Source organism: Cavia porcellus, unplaced genomic scaffold (assembly GCF_034190915.1).
Source record: "Cavia porcellus strain 051 isolate PalLab524CR breed Dunkin Hartley unplaced genomic scaffold, mCavPor4.1 scaffold_26, whole genome shotgun sequence".
NCBI classification, from domain to species: domain Eukaryota; kingdom Metazoa; phylum Chordata; class Mammalia; order Rodentia; family Caviidae; genus Cavia; species Cavia porcellus.
In genome coordinates this window covers 44,882,629-44,896,265 of record NW_026947509.1, presented here as the reverse complement: position 1 = coordinate 44,896,265, position 13,637 = coordinate 44,882,629, and the positions used below count along the sequence as shown (strand labels likewise).

General features: G+C 51.1%; 1 protein-coding gene across 2 annotated transcripts in view; it reads right to left on the bottom strand.

Moving 5' to 3' along the window:
• Adam23 (ADAM metallopeptidase domain 23) overlaps positions 1 to 10,379 on the bottom strand; it is a 148,334-nt gene extending 137,955 nt beyond the window's left edge. Inside the window, exons 1-2 of one of the 2 annotated variants that reach the window (XM_063237349.1) lie at positions 9,969 to 10,379; positions 8,648 to 8,865 (exon numbers count right to left, since the gene is read on the bottom strand). In XM_063237349.1, coding sequence (XP_063093419.1) covers positions 8,648 to 8,865; positions 9,969 to 10,152 — 402 coding nt within the window. In that variant the 5' untranslated portion in view covers positions 10,153 to 10,379. The remainder of the gene's footprint in view (positions 1 to 8,647; positions 8,866 to 9,968) is intronic. The other variant, XM_063237348.1, reaches the window with a different exon arrangement.
• Between the last annotated feature and the right edge of the window lie 3,258 nt (positions 10,380 to 13,637).

Genomic DNA, 13,637 nt, shown 5'->3' with positions numbered 1-13,637 from the left:
ACACCGGGCTGGTTCACTGCTGCTCTGGAACGGGTGCCCGGTGATGGAGAATTTTATTCAAGTTCACCATGAATGAACACGCTGGTCTCTACCATCACATTATTACGAGTGAAACACAGCAACTGGGTCTACTGCTTTCATAATCAATTCCTAACATTAGATTCCATTAGTCTTTGACTGAGTTGATACAATCCCTAAGCACATAGACTCACGTGTAAAACAGTGCAGTTCAGACACTCCACGGGCTCTGCATGAATGAATGAGTCCCTTACACGGCCAAAGGGCGCCTGTGTTCATCAGGGACTGAATGCTTTGTATGCATGAAGCATTGAAAGGAAGAAAATATTTCCATTCCGAATGCTCGGAAGCAATTAATTATTACTCGTCTTAAAGGTGGGCATGGCAGGCTCCTGTGAGGCAGAAACTGGACAGAAATTGGACCAAGTTTGTGCCTGAGAACCCTGCTCCTTGCAGGTGAGGCTCTTGCCACTGATCACAAGGGTTCTCCACATGGCCCGGAGGGTGGACAGAGGGTGGACAGACAGGAATGGAATCCTCCGCACAGAGCTGCCAGCCGCCCTGCACCAACCTCTGGAGGACGAGGCCTGGAAAACACTGAAAGCAGAAGGTGGCAGGCAGCGAGGTATGGCAAGAGGACAGTGGGAGTCCCCAGAGAACCCCATGCACGAGGAAAAGCCACCCAGCTGGGTGACGCTTGTCGGGTGGGGGTACAGGCGTCACGCCCTAGGAGATTCACCTGTCAGCAGTGGGGCTGCTGGACGGCCACAGAAAGAGACAAGAGGGGCTGACAGGAGCATGGGTGGAGGGAGGAAGGGAGGAGAGCAGATCCAGGACTGAAGAAGCAACTATTTATAGGCAGGAGCCAGAGGAGACAAGAGAGGGAGCTGACTCCTCAGTTCATGCTCAGATGGCTGGGAAGCCAGCAGGGCCGCTGTGGGAAATCAGGACAGCGCCCTTCCTGCTAATCCAGTTCACACCAGACAGGGCCACCAACCGGGGCAGTGCCACAGGCCGGAGGCGCCTGGGCTCCGTTCCGAAGGACAACAGCCCACCCTGGTAAGGAAGCCTGAGAACCAGTGCAGACAGACTGCCCCGGCAGCTCCACGTTCACAGGAATGAGTCGACCGGCAAGCACAAAGAGCCAGAAAGCAGCAGTCAGGGTCTACATTGCAGTAACACTTCCAGGGATGCAACTCTGCAGAATCCAGCTCTGCAGAATCCAGGGCGGAATGATGGAAAGGTCTGAACTTCCAGAAGAACCAAAGCTGGGCTCGAGCTCCAAGGCCCACGCAAACAAGAGCGACAGAGGAGGGTGGGTGCCCAGGGCTGTGTCTGCTGCTATGACTGAGCACCACAGCCCGGCCCCTAAGAGGCCCTGCTGCATGATAACATGGCTGAGGGGGCCTCGTGGCAAGACAGACAGACAAGCCTGCCAGCAGGGCTCTCTGCTCCTCTTCACCTAAAGCCACTACTGCCACGCATGCCACCACTGCCACCACCTACAGTTGTGCCTTGTCAGTGCCTGATTCATGACATTGCTGTTGTCACTATGTTCATGGTTTGTTCCCTCCTGCCGGAAGGCAAAGTCCCCAAGAGGCCACATTCAATTCGACACTGCCAGGACTCGCCCTTCGACACGGGATAACCCCAAACCTACCCCATCTCCAGCAGCTGCCACCTTCCTTCCCACGGCTCTCGTCACCCTCTCCCACCAGCACAGACTCTGACAGGCAAGGACCTGAGTTCAAACCCCACCTGTGTGCTGCTTCCTAATGGTTAGCCCTTTGTGAGACACTGTTGTAGTTAGGGGTTGTGCAGAGAACAATTAGAATCAAGACATGGAGTTTATAATATTGTTTTATGATGGACACCCAGAGTTAATACAAGAAAATGCAGGAAATCTATCCACAATACCAAAAACATAGAACATTTAGTCAAGGGCCTAAATTCCACAGCAATGTCCCACATGAATCCAGATGAAGACCCAGAGCTCATGACAGTGCCTCCCACAAGTCCAAATGGAGGTTCAGAGCCCACAAGAAGGACTCACGCCAGTCTCTTTCACGGATCCATGCCGGGAAGGCCCAAAGGTCAGCGGTGGAAGCCAGAAAGTCTATGCCAGCATGGTGAAGGAGTTGTGCTGGTGGGGATGAGGGTTCTATGCTGGAGCCGCGAAGTCACACTCACAACAAAGACCAGGGCTCTCCTGAAAAGCACCATAGCCATCCTCAGCGACTTGGAGGTCCCAAGCTCCTCTGATGACAAGCACAGTTGAGTACCTGTCCGGAAGCTAGTGTGATGAGTTCATCCTGGAGACCAAGTAGCACACATCTTCCTCTCCGGAGCCAGGAAGCAGTGCTCGATGTGAGGACCAGAGCTTCTCCAGGAGAACCTAACAGCTCAAAAGCTACTCGTAGGAGAACCCACAATGCCTCAATGCCTCAACGCCTCAATGCAATAACACATTAATGCCTAGCTTCTCCTTCTCCACGTCTGAATCTATGCTGGCAACTTTCCTCACAGGTGGAGCATCTAGCTCAGCAGCATGGTGATTTAACTAACTGCCATTAAGTTGAACACCAGTTTTCAATCCATAACAGACACTAAGCACACATCTAAGCCGCTGCCTGGTCAAAGCTTTCCTTGGGGTTTCTGGAGGATCAAGCAGGAATTTCTTTTTTTCTTTTGGTTGGCTACAAGCATAACAGCCACTGCCTGACTCAGATTTCCCACCTGCGAGGTCCTGCAGCTGCCCTCAGCCAGGTGGGTACCTGTAGCCCCTGGCCTGCTGCCCTGTGTTTCTTTCCACCTCCTACCAAACCTATCTTCCAAGGGCTCCTCAGGGCCAGCCCATTTCTTCCTGTTTGAGGTCGTCTTCTCTGACTCCCGAGGGCAAAGCTTATTCCCTCTCTGAGTGCCCACAGTTCTTAGAACCGGTCACTGCACAGACATGAGCCATACACAGCTGCCTGCGCTCTGACCCCCACATGTTACCTGTCCCAGCTGCCCCAGCCCTGGAAAGAGATATTCCATAACTGGAATCAACCAAACTGAACACCCACAGAGTGAACCTGATCTACCAGAAATCACATTTCTGGACAGACACGCATCGCTCTATCCTAGCACGATTTCGAACAATAGCAGAAAGTAGCCAGAAGCTCCTGGTCAGCCCATGAACAGTCGGTGGCAGTGACGGAATCACAGCCAGGGGACACAGACCAGGACCTCCAGCCTCAAACCTTGGCTCATAGCAAACTCCACACAGATTGCATGCCTTTTCCTGGGTGTGCATACCTAGGATCAGACAAAGTAAGAGACTGACAGCATGATAAAACAGAAAAATAATACTGTACTACAAACTATGTGGGTGTGTTCCCCACCAATAGCTGTACCATAGAACTCCGCCTCTTCCTCACAATCGACCCCAAGCAACTCAAAGTGCTTAATGGAAAATCATGGGTACAGCAAGGCTACCATACAGATATGTTTGTTTTATTTTAAACAATGTAAAATACAGTAACTGTCCAGTCACGGCTTACGCAGCAGAAAAACTCAAGGCCACAATCACCCTCCAACCTCCCCTGCACAGTGCTAGGGATGCATACTAGAATCTCGGGGCTCTTTTTAAATTTTGATTTGACTACAACATGGAATTTTACAGAAACCACCACACTGTGAGTGTTCACTCACCAATTCATTCAAGACCACTATGTGGCAGGGATTGCCAGCAAAACCGTGAAAAGCTTGAATTTTACAGACCCTAATTTTGGAATGATGGAAAGGCTGCTAACAAGTACAAAAACTTGGATTATAACATACCCTAAGTGCTGGTGCTCTATCAAGTCTAAGCAAGGGCCCTGAGACAATTCAGATTTGTGGACTAATCAAGCTCACATAAGTAAGTTAGCAGGGACACCTCCACAACAGAAACCATGAGATTTACCATGGAATTAACTAACATTCTGCCTCTTTTCACTCTTCCATCTGGAGTGGTGAGGGGTAGCGAAGGTCTCTTTACCTAACGTCACTCCAAAGCAAGCCGTTAATTTTGTTAGAAAGATTCCATTGACATCTGTCCAAAGTTTCGGTCACCTGCCCCAGACCCTGCTGTGCCCCAGACAGTGGACCTTCCCTTGCATTTCCCTAGCTGAAGGGAAAAAGAAATCCTAAGGCAACAGGATGTAAGCCAAGTAACTGCTGACCACAATTTTCAGGAAAAGGCTCCTGAACTTCCCTAATCTGACCTGATAGGGTTATCCCAGAGTGAATAAATGATGCGGTATTTCTCCAGATGCTGAAATGCACAGTTTACTGATCTATTGCAAGACTGGCTAATAAAATGCTTACATTTCGTATTCCCGCTCTTCCACTTAGGCTCACGACAGTCTGTGCAAGTGAAAGGGTAAATCCCCATCACCAAGAGAGAAAGTGGCATGGTTCTCGTTTCTCTGTCCTCGCACACATTGACGCCAGATGTGAGGGGCTTTCCCCCACACCCAGGAACCCACGGATTCCCCGACACACAGGCCAGTGCCGGCTCCTTCAGCTCAGTTCTCACACTGACATCGGAGACAGAGTCAGGGCTTGCGGGCGACAGCTACCTGCCTAAAGCCTGCAGGCACCCATCGCAAGCCCCAGGTAGCAGTCAGTGCTGCTCGTGGGCTCTGAAGTCAGGGCTCCTGGACCCCCGCCTCAGGCTCAATTCATTTGCTAACAGCATCTTGCGAGACTTAGGACAATTATTTCCATTTACTGATTTATTATAAAGACGATTACGAAGTCAGAAGGACAGTGTGATGGGAGAGGGGCGAGGGGACAGTCCTCAGAGGACAGACACAGCCTCTGTGTCCTCTCTGGGCCACCGTGCTCCAAGAACCCCAACCTGGTCTGCTGCACAGAAGCCCCAGAATCCAGGCCTTTGAGTCTTCAGGAGAAGCTTCACTATGGGGATGGGACCGTTTACACCCACATCCTCTCTCTTGGGGTGAGGGTAGATGTCCTGATGCTTTAAGTATGTGCAGGCCACATCCTGCAGCCACCCAAGGTTACCACATTGTCATACAAGAAAGACAGACACTGTCACTCCAGACACCATGCATGTGAGGAGCTGTGTGACAGGAAATGGACAAAGACCAGACAGATATTCCAAGATAAAACACAAAATTAAAATTTTCCATTTCAGGCCCTAATACTGCTATGTGATTGACAGTAAACTGGCTTCTTAGGTGGCTAGAAAATTTATAGGAAATCATCAGAAAATAACTGTTTCTACAAAGAAATCTAGATTTTGGGTAAGCAACAAAAATTAAAATCATAATCACTTAGATCTAAGGGGTCCATAAATTCTTTGTCTCCTCCAGACTGTCTTGATTTATGACTATTATCCCAGCATAATTCCTAAGGATACCATTTTTCTCAAAATTGGCATAGTGTACACCAGTCCTGGTAGTACATGCTGTAATTCCAGTATTCAGCAAGCTGAGGCAGGAGGATCACCATGAGTTCAAGGCCAGCCTGCACTACAAAGTGAGACCCTGTCTCAGAAAGAAAGAAAGAATGGAAGGAAGGAAGAGAGAGAGAGACAGAGAGAGAGAGAGAAAAAGAAAGAAAGAAAGAAAGAAAGAAAGAAAGAAAGAAAGAAAGAAAGAAAGAAAGAAAGAAAGAAAGAAAGAAAGATAGTTTGGCCAATAAGTTATATACCACCTATCTGCAAATGAAAAAGATTTCTAAACATTCTCTTTGACAAAATGAAGGCTTTTCAGAAATACCAGTTTGCACAGAGCTATTTGACACAGTCTGCCTTTAAACTCCCCAATTGCCAAAGAGTTCAAAGCATTTTAACTTCCACAGCTGCTAAGTAAGCAGAAGCCCCTGCAAACCCAGATGCCTGGCCTGGCCCGGAAACCTGCACTTGGGAGCTCTGCTCCCCACCTCCGCCCCCACCCCCACCTCCACCCCCACCCCGGGATCCGGACAGCAGCACAGTGATTCAGCAGATCCGAAGCATGCCTTAAAATCTGCTTCAGTGCAGCGGAACCCAGGCAAGCAAAGAGGCCCATAGGGCACAGACACAAAATCAGTACCCCGGTGATGAAATCCTGTACTGCTTTCATGAAACATCAGGAGTGCCTGCCGGGGTGTCTCTCCTCACTCTTCCTAAGCAAGTCACCCTCAGCTAGGATAGAAAGCATAGGAACACTTTCTGACCCCTCGTTCAAGAGATGCTTAAAGGCAGAAGTAAAGGGCAACCCCAGAACACAAAAGGAAATTGAATGGCAGGCAGTAAACAAAAATGACACTTTAACACCTGCATGAGGACACATTTTTAAATCTTGCTTATGTCATCTGTGCATCTCTTACATGGCAGATCATGTCTTTTTTCATTTCTTTCTTTTCTTTTCTTTCTTTTGGAGGCAGGATCTCATTTAGGTAGCTCAGGCTGGCCTTGAACTCACCCTGATCCTCCTGCCTCAGCCTCCCGAGTGCTGGGATTTCAGGCAAGTGCCATCACACCTGGCTGTCTGTTTCATTCTTACACTATCTTATCTGAGGGTCCTTGGTATACAGCTTTGCACGCAAGAAACACACAAGAAATGCTGGTTGAGTTAATCAAGTGAGAAACGATAAAAGTGCTCCAAATATAATTTCTGCTCAAACATTCTTTCCAAGTGTACAAAAGACACCCAACATCCAGGGCAGGCTGGCAGTGAGAGGCTAGAGCACCCCAATAGCAAGTTTGGCTCTATGCTAAGCAGTGTATTGCTCTACATAAGCACAGAAACCCAGACACGGTGTCATCAAATCACAGCCCACAAGCAAAACAGACAAGCATAGTCACAGCCGCGACTCCTGGATTAGGGAGCGTTCCACCGAAATTCCCCTCACATCGCCTCTGAGCAGGAGGAGATTTCTTCACCAGCGGTTCTGAAAGCCTGGGGTGGAGGGTGGTGTGTACACTTACAATCCCAGCTGCTTCCGAGCTTAAGGCAAGAGGACCACAAGCTCAAATCCAGCCTGGGAACGGAGTGAGATCCCCTTTCAAGACAAATGTAAAAAGGCTGAAGATGTAGCTCAGCACAGAAGTTTTGGGTTCAATCCCCAGGGCCAAAACTGAACAAACAGAGCTCTGAGACAGTTTTTTGTCTTCCTCCAGCACCAGTGCAAAGGCGCTGGAGTCTGTAAAAATGTTCCTCAGTGCTTTTCACCACGGTGGCCTGAGATGTCTCCTGCATGTAACACCCACTCCTCCTATCAATAAGACAAATGGGTAGACGTGATGCATTAGGCAGCCCACTAAATCAGAGCGAGACTTCTGGAGCAGACCTGGCAGAGAACAGAGACCCATTATCTCAGCAAAGGTAGGCAGCAGCAGCTTTCCAAAAACGCAAAACAAAGTTAATTCCCCACCAAGTTCAGGGGGAAAGAAGTATGTGCTCAGAAAACTGTCTTGAGCTGGGCACAGTGGTGCACTCCTGTAATCCCAGCACTTGGGAGGCTGAGGCAGGTGGATCATTGCAAGTTCAAGACCAGCCTGAGCTACAAAGTGAGCCCAAGGCCAGCCTGAACCGCACAGCAAGACCCTATCTCAAAAAGACCAAAAAAAGAAAAGAAAACTATCTCGGTCCTCTTGAATGTTATATTAACTGATTTACAGCCTTGGGAGGGCCACTGTTTACAAAATGTGGGTAAATTCTCTCACCACTTACCTATATTTCAGAAAACTAGTAAAAGCAATGCTGTAAAATCACACAGATGCTTTTCTTAAATTCCAGATGTCACTGCTCTCCTTAATGGAGCAGATACAGAGATATATAATATATGGGCCCTATGTTCTGCTCCTAATAAAAAACACAGGTAGCGAAAATTGACCGTGTAACTCTGCTTGAGGTCCAAAATATTCCAAATTCAAAGAAATACTAGGAAGCAAGGAAAAAGGTCCCTGAACTCTTTGGCTATTCAATGTCTTTGTCTCCCATGGAATAACTTTTCAAAAATCAGCACCACGCTCCAAATCCACCTGAGAGTAAACAACAGCTCACAATCAATGCAGACTGAGTCTCAAAGGGTGACATTAACCAAAACTGGTCTTCAGGGTACACAAACAACACTTTTCCATTCTGGGTAATCTTAAGAATGTCAAATTCTTAACTTCCTGAAAACATCGTAGCAATCATTTTTTTCCACTGTACTTGTCAATTCAAGAAAGAAAGAGTAGATTTAAATACTCAGTTCTAAATGGACAGGAGTGTCCATGCAATGGGGGACAGGAGGCTCAGCCGGTAGGGTCACTCCAAGGCTCCCAGGAGCCAGTCAGGACCATGGACACATTCTCCCTGCTGTTCAGAGCCCAGCGCATTGAAAGCCACCTGGGCCGCATCTCAGCTAAGGGCATCCAAACTCTGGAGTCCTGATGGAGTCAGAAAAGGAAAACCAGCGGCAACCCTATCCCAGCAGATCTCCAGTTAATCCTCCCGGGTCCCCACCCCACCCCCACCCCAGTCACCGAACGAACGCTTTCTTAATGAAACGCTGCAGTAAAATCTGTGAAACCAGATGCTGGCAGAAAACCAACTCCAAGGGTAACTCTTGCTGGTAGGAACTTTCGCACGCCCGGCCTCCTGCCTACCTTATTATGCTGTTGCTGGTGTCTTGCCTTTGTGTCAAGCACATGATAAGGGCTCTCGGAGTCTTGGTTGATGTAATAGATGAGTCTCGAAGGCGTCGTGATTTCTCTCTGCACTGCACTGCTGTCACTGGTGTCCCTGCTACCGTTCTGTGGCAATGTACCGTTTGCATCTGCCAGGACTTCCCATTTCTTTTCTGCAGTTTCATTCCAATGCGGAGCTGGGGGGAGGTGGGGTAGGGAGCATAAACAAACACACACATAGACACCCCGCAGATACATAAGTTCTAAGGGGGCACTTCTCCATCCATTGCATAAAGAAAGTTTTCCATGGCTAAGCAGGTTTAAAGTGCAGATGCAGAAAGGCAAGTTAGGGTAGCGTGAAATGGCCTAGGATAGGTTGGTAAGCCATAAAGGCTTACACAACCGCATATGGCAATCATGCACCCAGCTTCTCCAGTCCAAGTATGAGGGGGACGGGGCTACACGGACTTAGCGGGGAGTTAAACGAGCCATTCCAGCCCTCCAGTCTACAAAAGCCCAACTGTCCTCTGCTTCGCAGTATCCCATCTGGGAGCTCAGGACACTCCCAAGACAGCTGAGGGTTGCCTGCCTGCACACAGAAGGTTAACTGATCCATTCCACAAAATGGACAATTCTCTTTTCTTCTAACTTTGAAAGGAGCAAAAATTCCCTTCGCCAAAGAAGGTTACGGAGGCTGGCAGCTTTCCAAATTCTTTTTAATCTTTCCCACCAAGGTCAGCTTTCTGCTCCCGCTGGTTTCCAATCGCCAGCGTGCTGACCATCATACTGTTTTAATCGTTAAAACGACAAGCATTTTGAGAAATCACAACCAAAGGTCGTGCCCAACGTGCGTCTCCTGCACTCTCATTCCTCGGTCCCTGGAGTCCGCCTCGCTCACCTGAATCCCAGCCGCAGTGGGTGCACTGGGCAGGAAATCTGAGGAACCCACCCATGCCATCATCAGCACCCCCATCCTCCCCACGCTCCTCTGAGGGCTCCAGCACGCCGGGAGCAACTTGCTCCTTCCCTGCGCTCCCCAGGCTCTGGCTGCCCCCTCAAGTTGCACAGAGATCGCCGGAGAACCGGCTCCATTCCTCCCGGTGGGACCGACCGTCTCCGGGATGGGTTTTTGGTGCATGCCGCAGAAACAGACTTGCAGAAGCGCACTGGCAAGGACGGGGTTTGGAGACCCGCAGGGTGGCGAGGCGGGCAGGCAGGCACGCAAGGCCGAGCCGGGGACGCGTCCCGGGCGCACGGGGCCCGCGGGGAGCGCGACGCGAAGGCCACGGGCCATACCCACCGCGGGGCGCAGCGGCCCCCCAGGCGCGGGGCCCGGGCGAGGCGGCGAGCGCAGGCGGCGGCGGCAGCAGCAGCAGCAGCGCGAGGAGCAGGCGCGGCTCCGGGCCGGCGGGGTCGCCGCGGGGGCCGGCGGGGCTGCAGCCCGCCAGGGGCGGCCGCCGGGCGCTGCTGCCGGGCGGCTCCATGGCTCATCGCTCCGGGCGCCGCTCGCTCGCTCGCTCGCTGTGGCCGGGAGGGCGCGGGCCGGGCTGGGGCGGAGCCGGTCACGCCGGCGGGGTGCGCATGCTGCGGCCGCGGGCAGGGGGCGCGGGGGGCGCGCGCGCCCAGACGCTGCGCTCGGAGCCTCCCGGGCGGGCGCGGCCGCTCCAGAGACTGCGGGGCCGCTGCGGGGCCTAAGGATGCTGAGGCGGCGCGGGCGCGGGCGCGGGGGCGCGCGGGCGGCTGTGCGCCCCGCCCCGGGAGCGCGCCGAGCGGGGTTCCGGGGCCGCGCGGGGCGCACTGCGCATGCCTCGCGGTGGGGCCAGGTGGCGGCCGCGGTGATGCAGCAGCCCGGGCGCCGTCGGGGCGGCCGTGGCCCCGCCAAGGGGACTGGGCAGGCTGCGCCGGCCGCCGGGACGGGGCGGACGGGAGCGGACACGGTCCAGTCCGGAGCGAGCGGCGGAGCAGAGCGACCTGCCTCTCCCTGCACCCCAGACCGCGGTGCCCCTTTGCCCAAGTCCTTCCCGCCTGGCACAGCCAAGGCCGAGCATGTCCTCCTCCATCCGTGGTTGTTTCCTTCTTGCAGCCTGGGAGATGACAGCAGTGCTGCGCCCCTTGCGCTCCCAGCAGCGAGGGGGTCACAGCGGGGAGGCCGCTCTGGGTGGCGCGAACAGAGGGGTCAGGGGGCTCAGCCGCGCAGAGGAACCAGAGTTCTCCAAGTCAATCAGAGGTTCCAGATGGCAAGAAATACAAAGATTAGGAACCGAGTGTGTAACAGCCGCTTGGGAACACCTCGTTCGGTAACCATGGGGGGGTGGGAAGATATTTAGAACACGTTTCTATTTTTGAGACACTTTATTTTGTCCTTTTGAGACAGGGTCTCCCTATGCAATGAAGCTGGCCTTGAGCTCATTTTGTGGCCCAGGCTAGTCTCAAACTCACAGCAGTCCTAGCGCCTCGGCCTCCTGAGAGCAGGGATCATAGGTGTGGGCCACTAGGCCCAACTGCAGTTTGATTTCTGCAGAGAAATTTTTGTCTTGCTGCTGTTAAAAAATAAATAAATCCAGGGTCCCTGACTTAGGTGGGTGAGTGGCTGCTACATCTCGTGCTCTCAAATTATTTCTGCCTCAGATGCCCATAAAGCTATCATTCCTTTCTTCACCCTACCAGTAACAGTCTGTGTAGTCAGTGTTACTGCTTGTATTTACAACAGAGATGAAAACATCTGCTTGGAGAAGAGAGATCGAGAATTCCGTGATTACAAGGAAGGATGTGGATTAAAATCTCCACAGCCAGAGCCAGACAGTGTGACCCATCTTCTCTGTCCCCTCTTGACCAAAGGAAAATAAGACACACAGATGCATGCACAGACACCTGGGCTGGCCAGCTGTTTGGAAGCTAAGTGCTGATTTCTAGCTCTTTCTGTATCAGAGCTAGAGTGTGCTCATCACATGTCCATTCATGTAGACCCACCTTACCCCACCCATACAGAGCAGAATTTCCTTTCTTTGTTCAGCATGGTGCTGGAAGTCCACAGTATCTCTTCAAAAATATGTGACCGATGAATACACTGGTAAGCCCTCTTTGCAGCAGGCTGCTGACCATCCCAAGCCCCCGTAGTTCTCACCTGTGGGTCACTGTTCCGGAGTCATCTCCCTCAGGACCAGAATGCTCCAGGCAGACTTCCCCAGCTTCCCCCAGAAGGGGGCCTGGAAGGGAGGAAGCCAGGAAGGAGATGTGCAGGGATTGAGAATGAAAAGACCAAGGTACAAAGACAGAAATTATGCAAGAGGTGCCCCTCGGGATTGACCAGAACCTCTCACAGGTGATCCAGGAAACAAACTGGCTGTCCAGGCAGGGTCACCTTGATGCCACAGTCACAGGGCACCGTTTCACACAGGGAAAGGGGAACAGGATGAGGGTCCAACCTAGTTTTAATAAGGAAAGAGGGTACAGGTAAAAAAGATGCTGCCTTGAACTCTATCTCAAAAAGCTGTACTTGTTTGTAGAATTTTAATGTTCACAGGCATTGCCGGAGGCAAAGTAATGTGTCAGTAAGTGAAACAGTGTGTCAGAGACACAGTAAATCACATGGAGAGATTTACTGGAGGTTTGAACCTTAACCTGTGCTTTAGGGAGAGCTTAGAAACAGAGTAATTATTTAACCGGTCAGTTTGTTAGGCTTTGTCATAGTCTCAGGATGTAGCTTGGAAATTTTGTTTTTATTGAGTTTACTTCTAAATCATCCCCTCCCTCCTTTCATGATATTCATGATTTTCTCAGTTACTGCTTCGCTTGGGTTCATGTATGTGCATATCACCTTTCTTCTATCATAACATGCTGAGAGGTGGACTGGGGTGCAGCTTGGTAGTAGGGTACCCTGCATACATGGCGCCCTGGGTTTGAGCCTCAGAACCACACGTAACCAAGTGCACACACAGTGCTGAGAGTCAGCTCCATCTTGGTAAGCAAAGGAGGGGTTCAGCGAGCTGGACCGAATTGAAGAAAGCCATGAATGCTGAGACAGCTGAATGCTGAGACAGCTCTTGCTGCAAAGTTACCCTGGCTCTGAAGGCCAGCAGTAGACCCTGGTCAGAGTGGCAGGTGTGGAAAACGGCAGCTATAGGAAAATCTGGGGTCCAAAACACCCCCTGGAAAAAAAATAATAACTGAGGGGACAGGGACATCAGGTGAATACAATGCAGAGGGGTGGCTGTGCTCAAAAAATGGTTCAGCTGCCATGGAGAGGAAGGACACCCCAGAGCCTCTGTTATAATTTAAGCACAAATGTCCCCCAAAAGGCACAGGTGCTTAGAGGTGAGACGAGTGAAAAACAATCAAATCATGAGAACACTAATGGATTAGCCTCAGGACGAGTCCCTGGCTGGATGAGTTACTGGGAGCAGACACCTAGTTGGAGACGGTAAAAGCTGTTCCCCGCTCTCTGCTTCCTGGCCGCCATGGGGTAAGCAGCCCTCCTCCATCAGACCCTTCTACCATGATGCTCCTGCCTTGGTGTTGGCCATGGACTGAAACTTCCGAACCCATGAGCCAAAATCAACCTTTCCTTTTGAAATTGTTCAGCAGGTATTTTGGAACAGCTGTGAAAAGCCAACCAATGCAAAATATCAGTGCAGAGTCAGAGCCGTTGCTGTGCTGTGCCTGGTGATACCATTCAGAAGCCTTGGGAACTGGCTTGCAGGAGCAGTTTGGAAAGGTTTGGAGATGCAGGCTAGTGGAACCTTAGGTCTTGATGCTTGATTCTGGCAGCGGCTCGAAAGATCAAAATGCCAATGGGAATGTGAGCTGTGAGGGTTCAGATGAGATGTGAGGGCTCTCTTGAAAATTAGCCTAAAAGCCATGCATGTTGCTTTCTGGCAAATAATTTGTCTATGTATCATCTATGTCCCATGACTCTGTGTGAGGCAGAACTTAAAGGTGGCCAAGTAATCTGGCAGAGGCAATTTCAAGG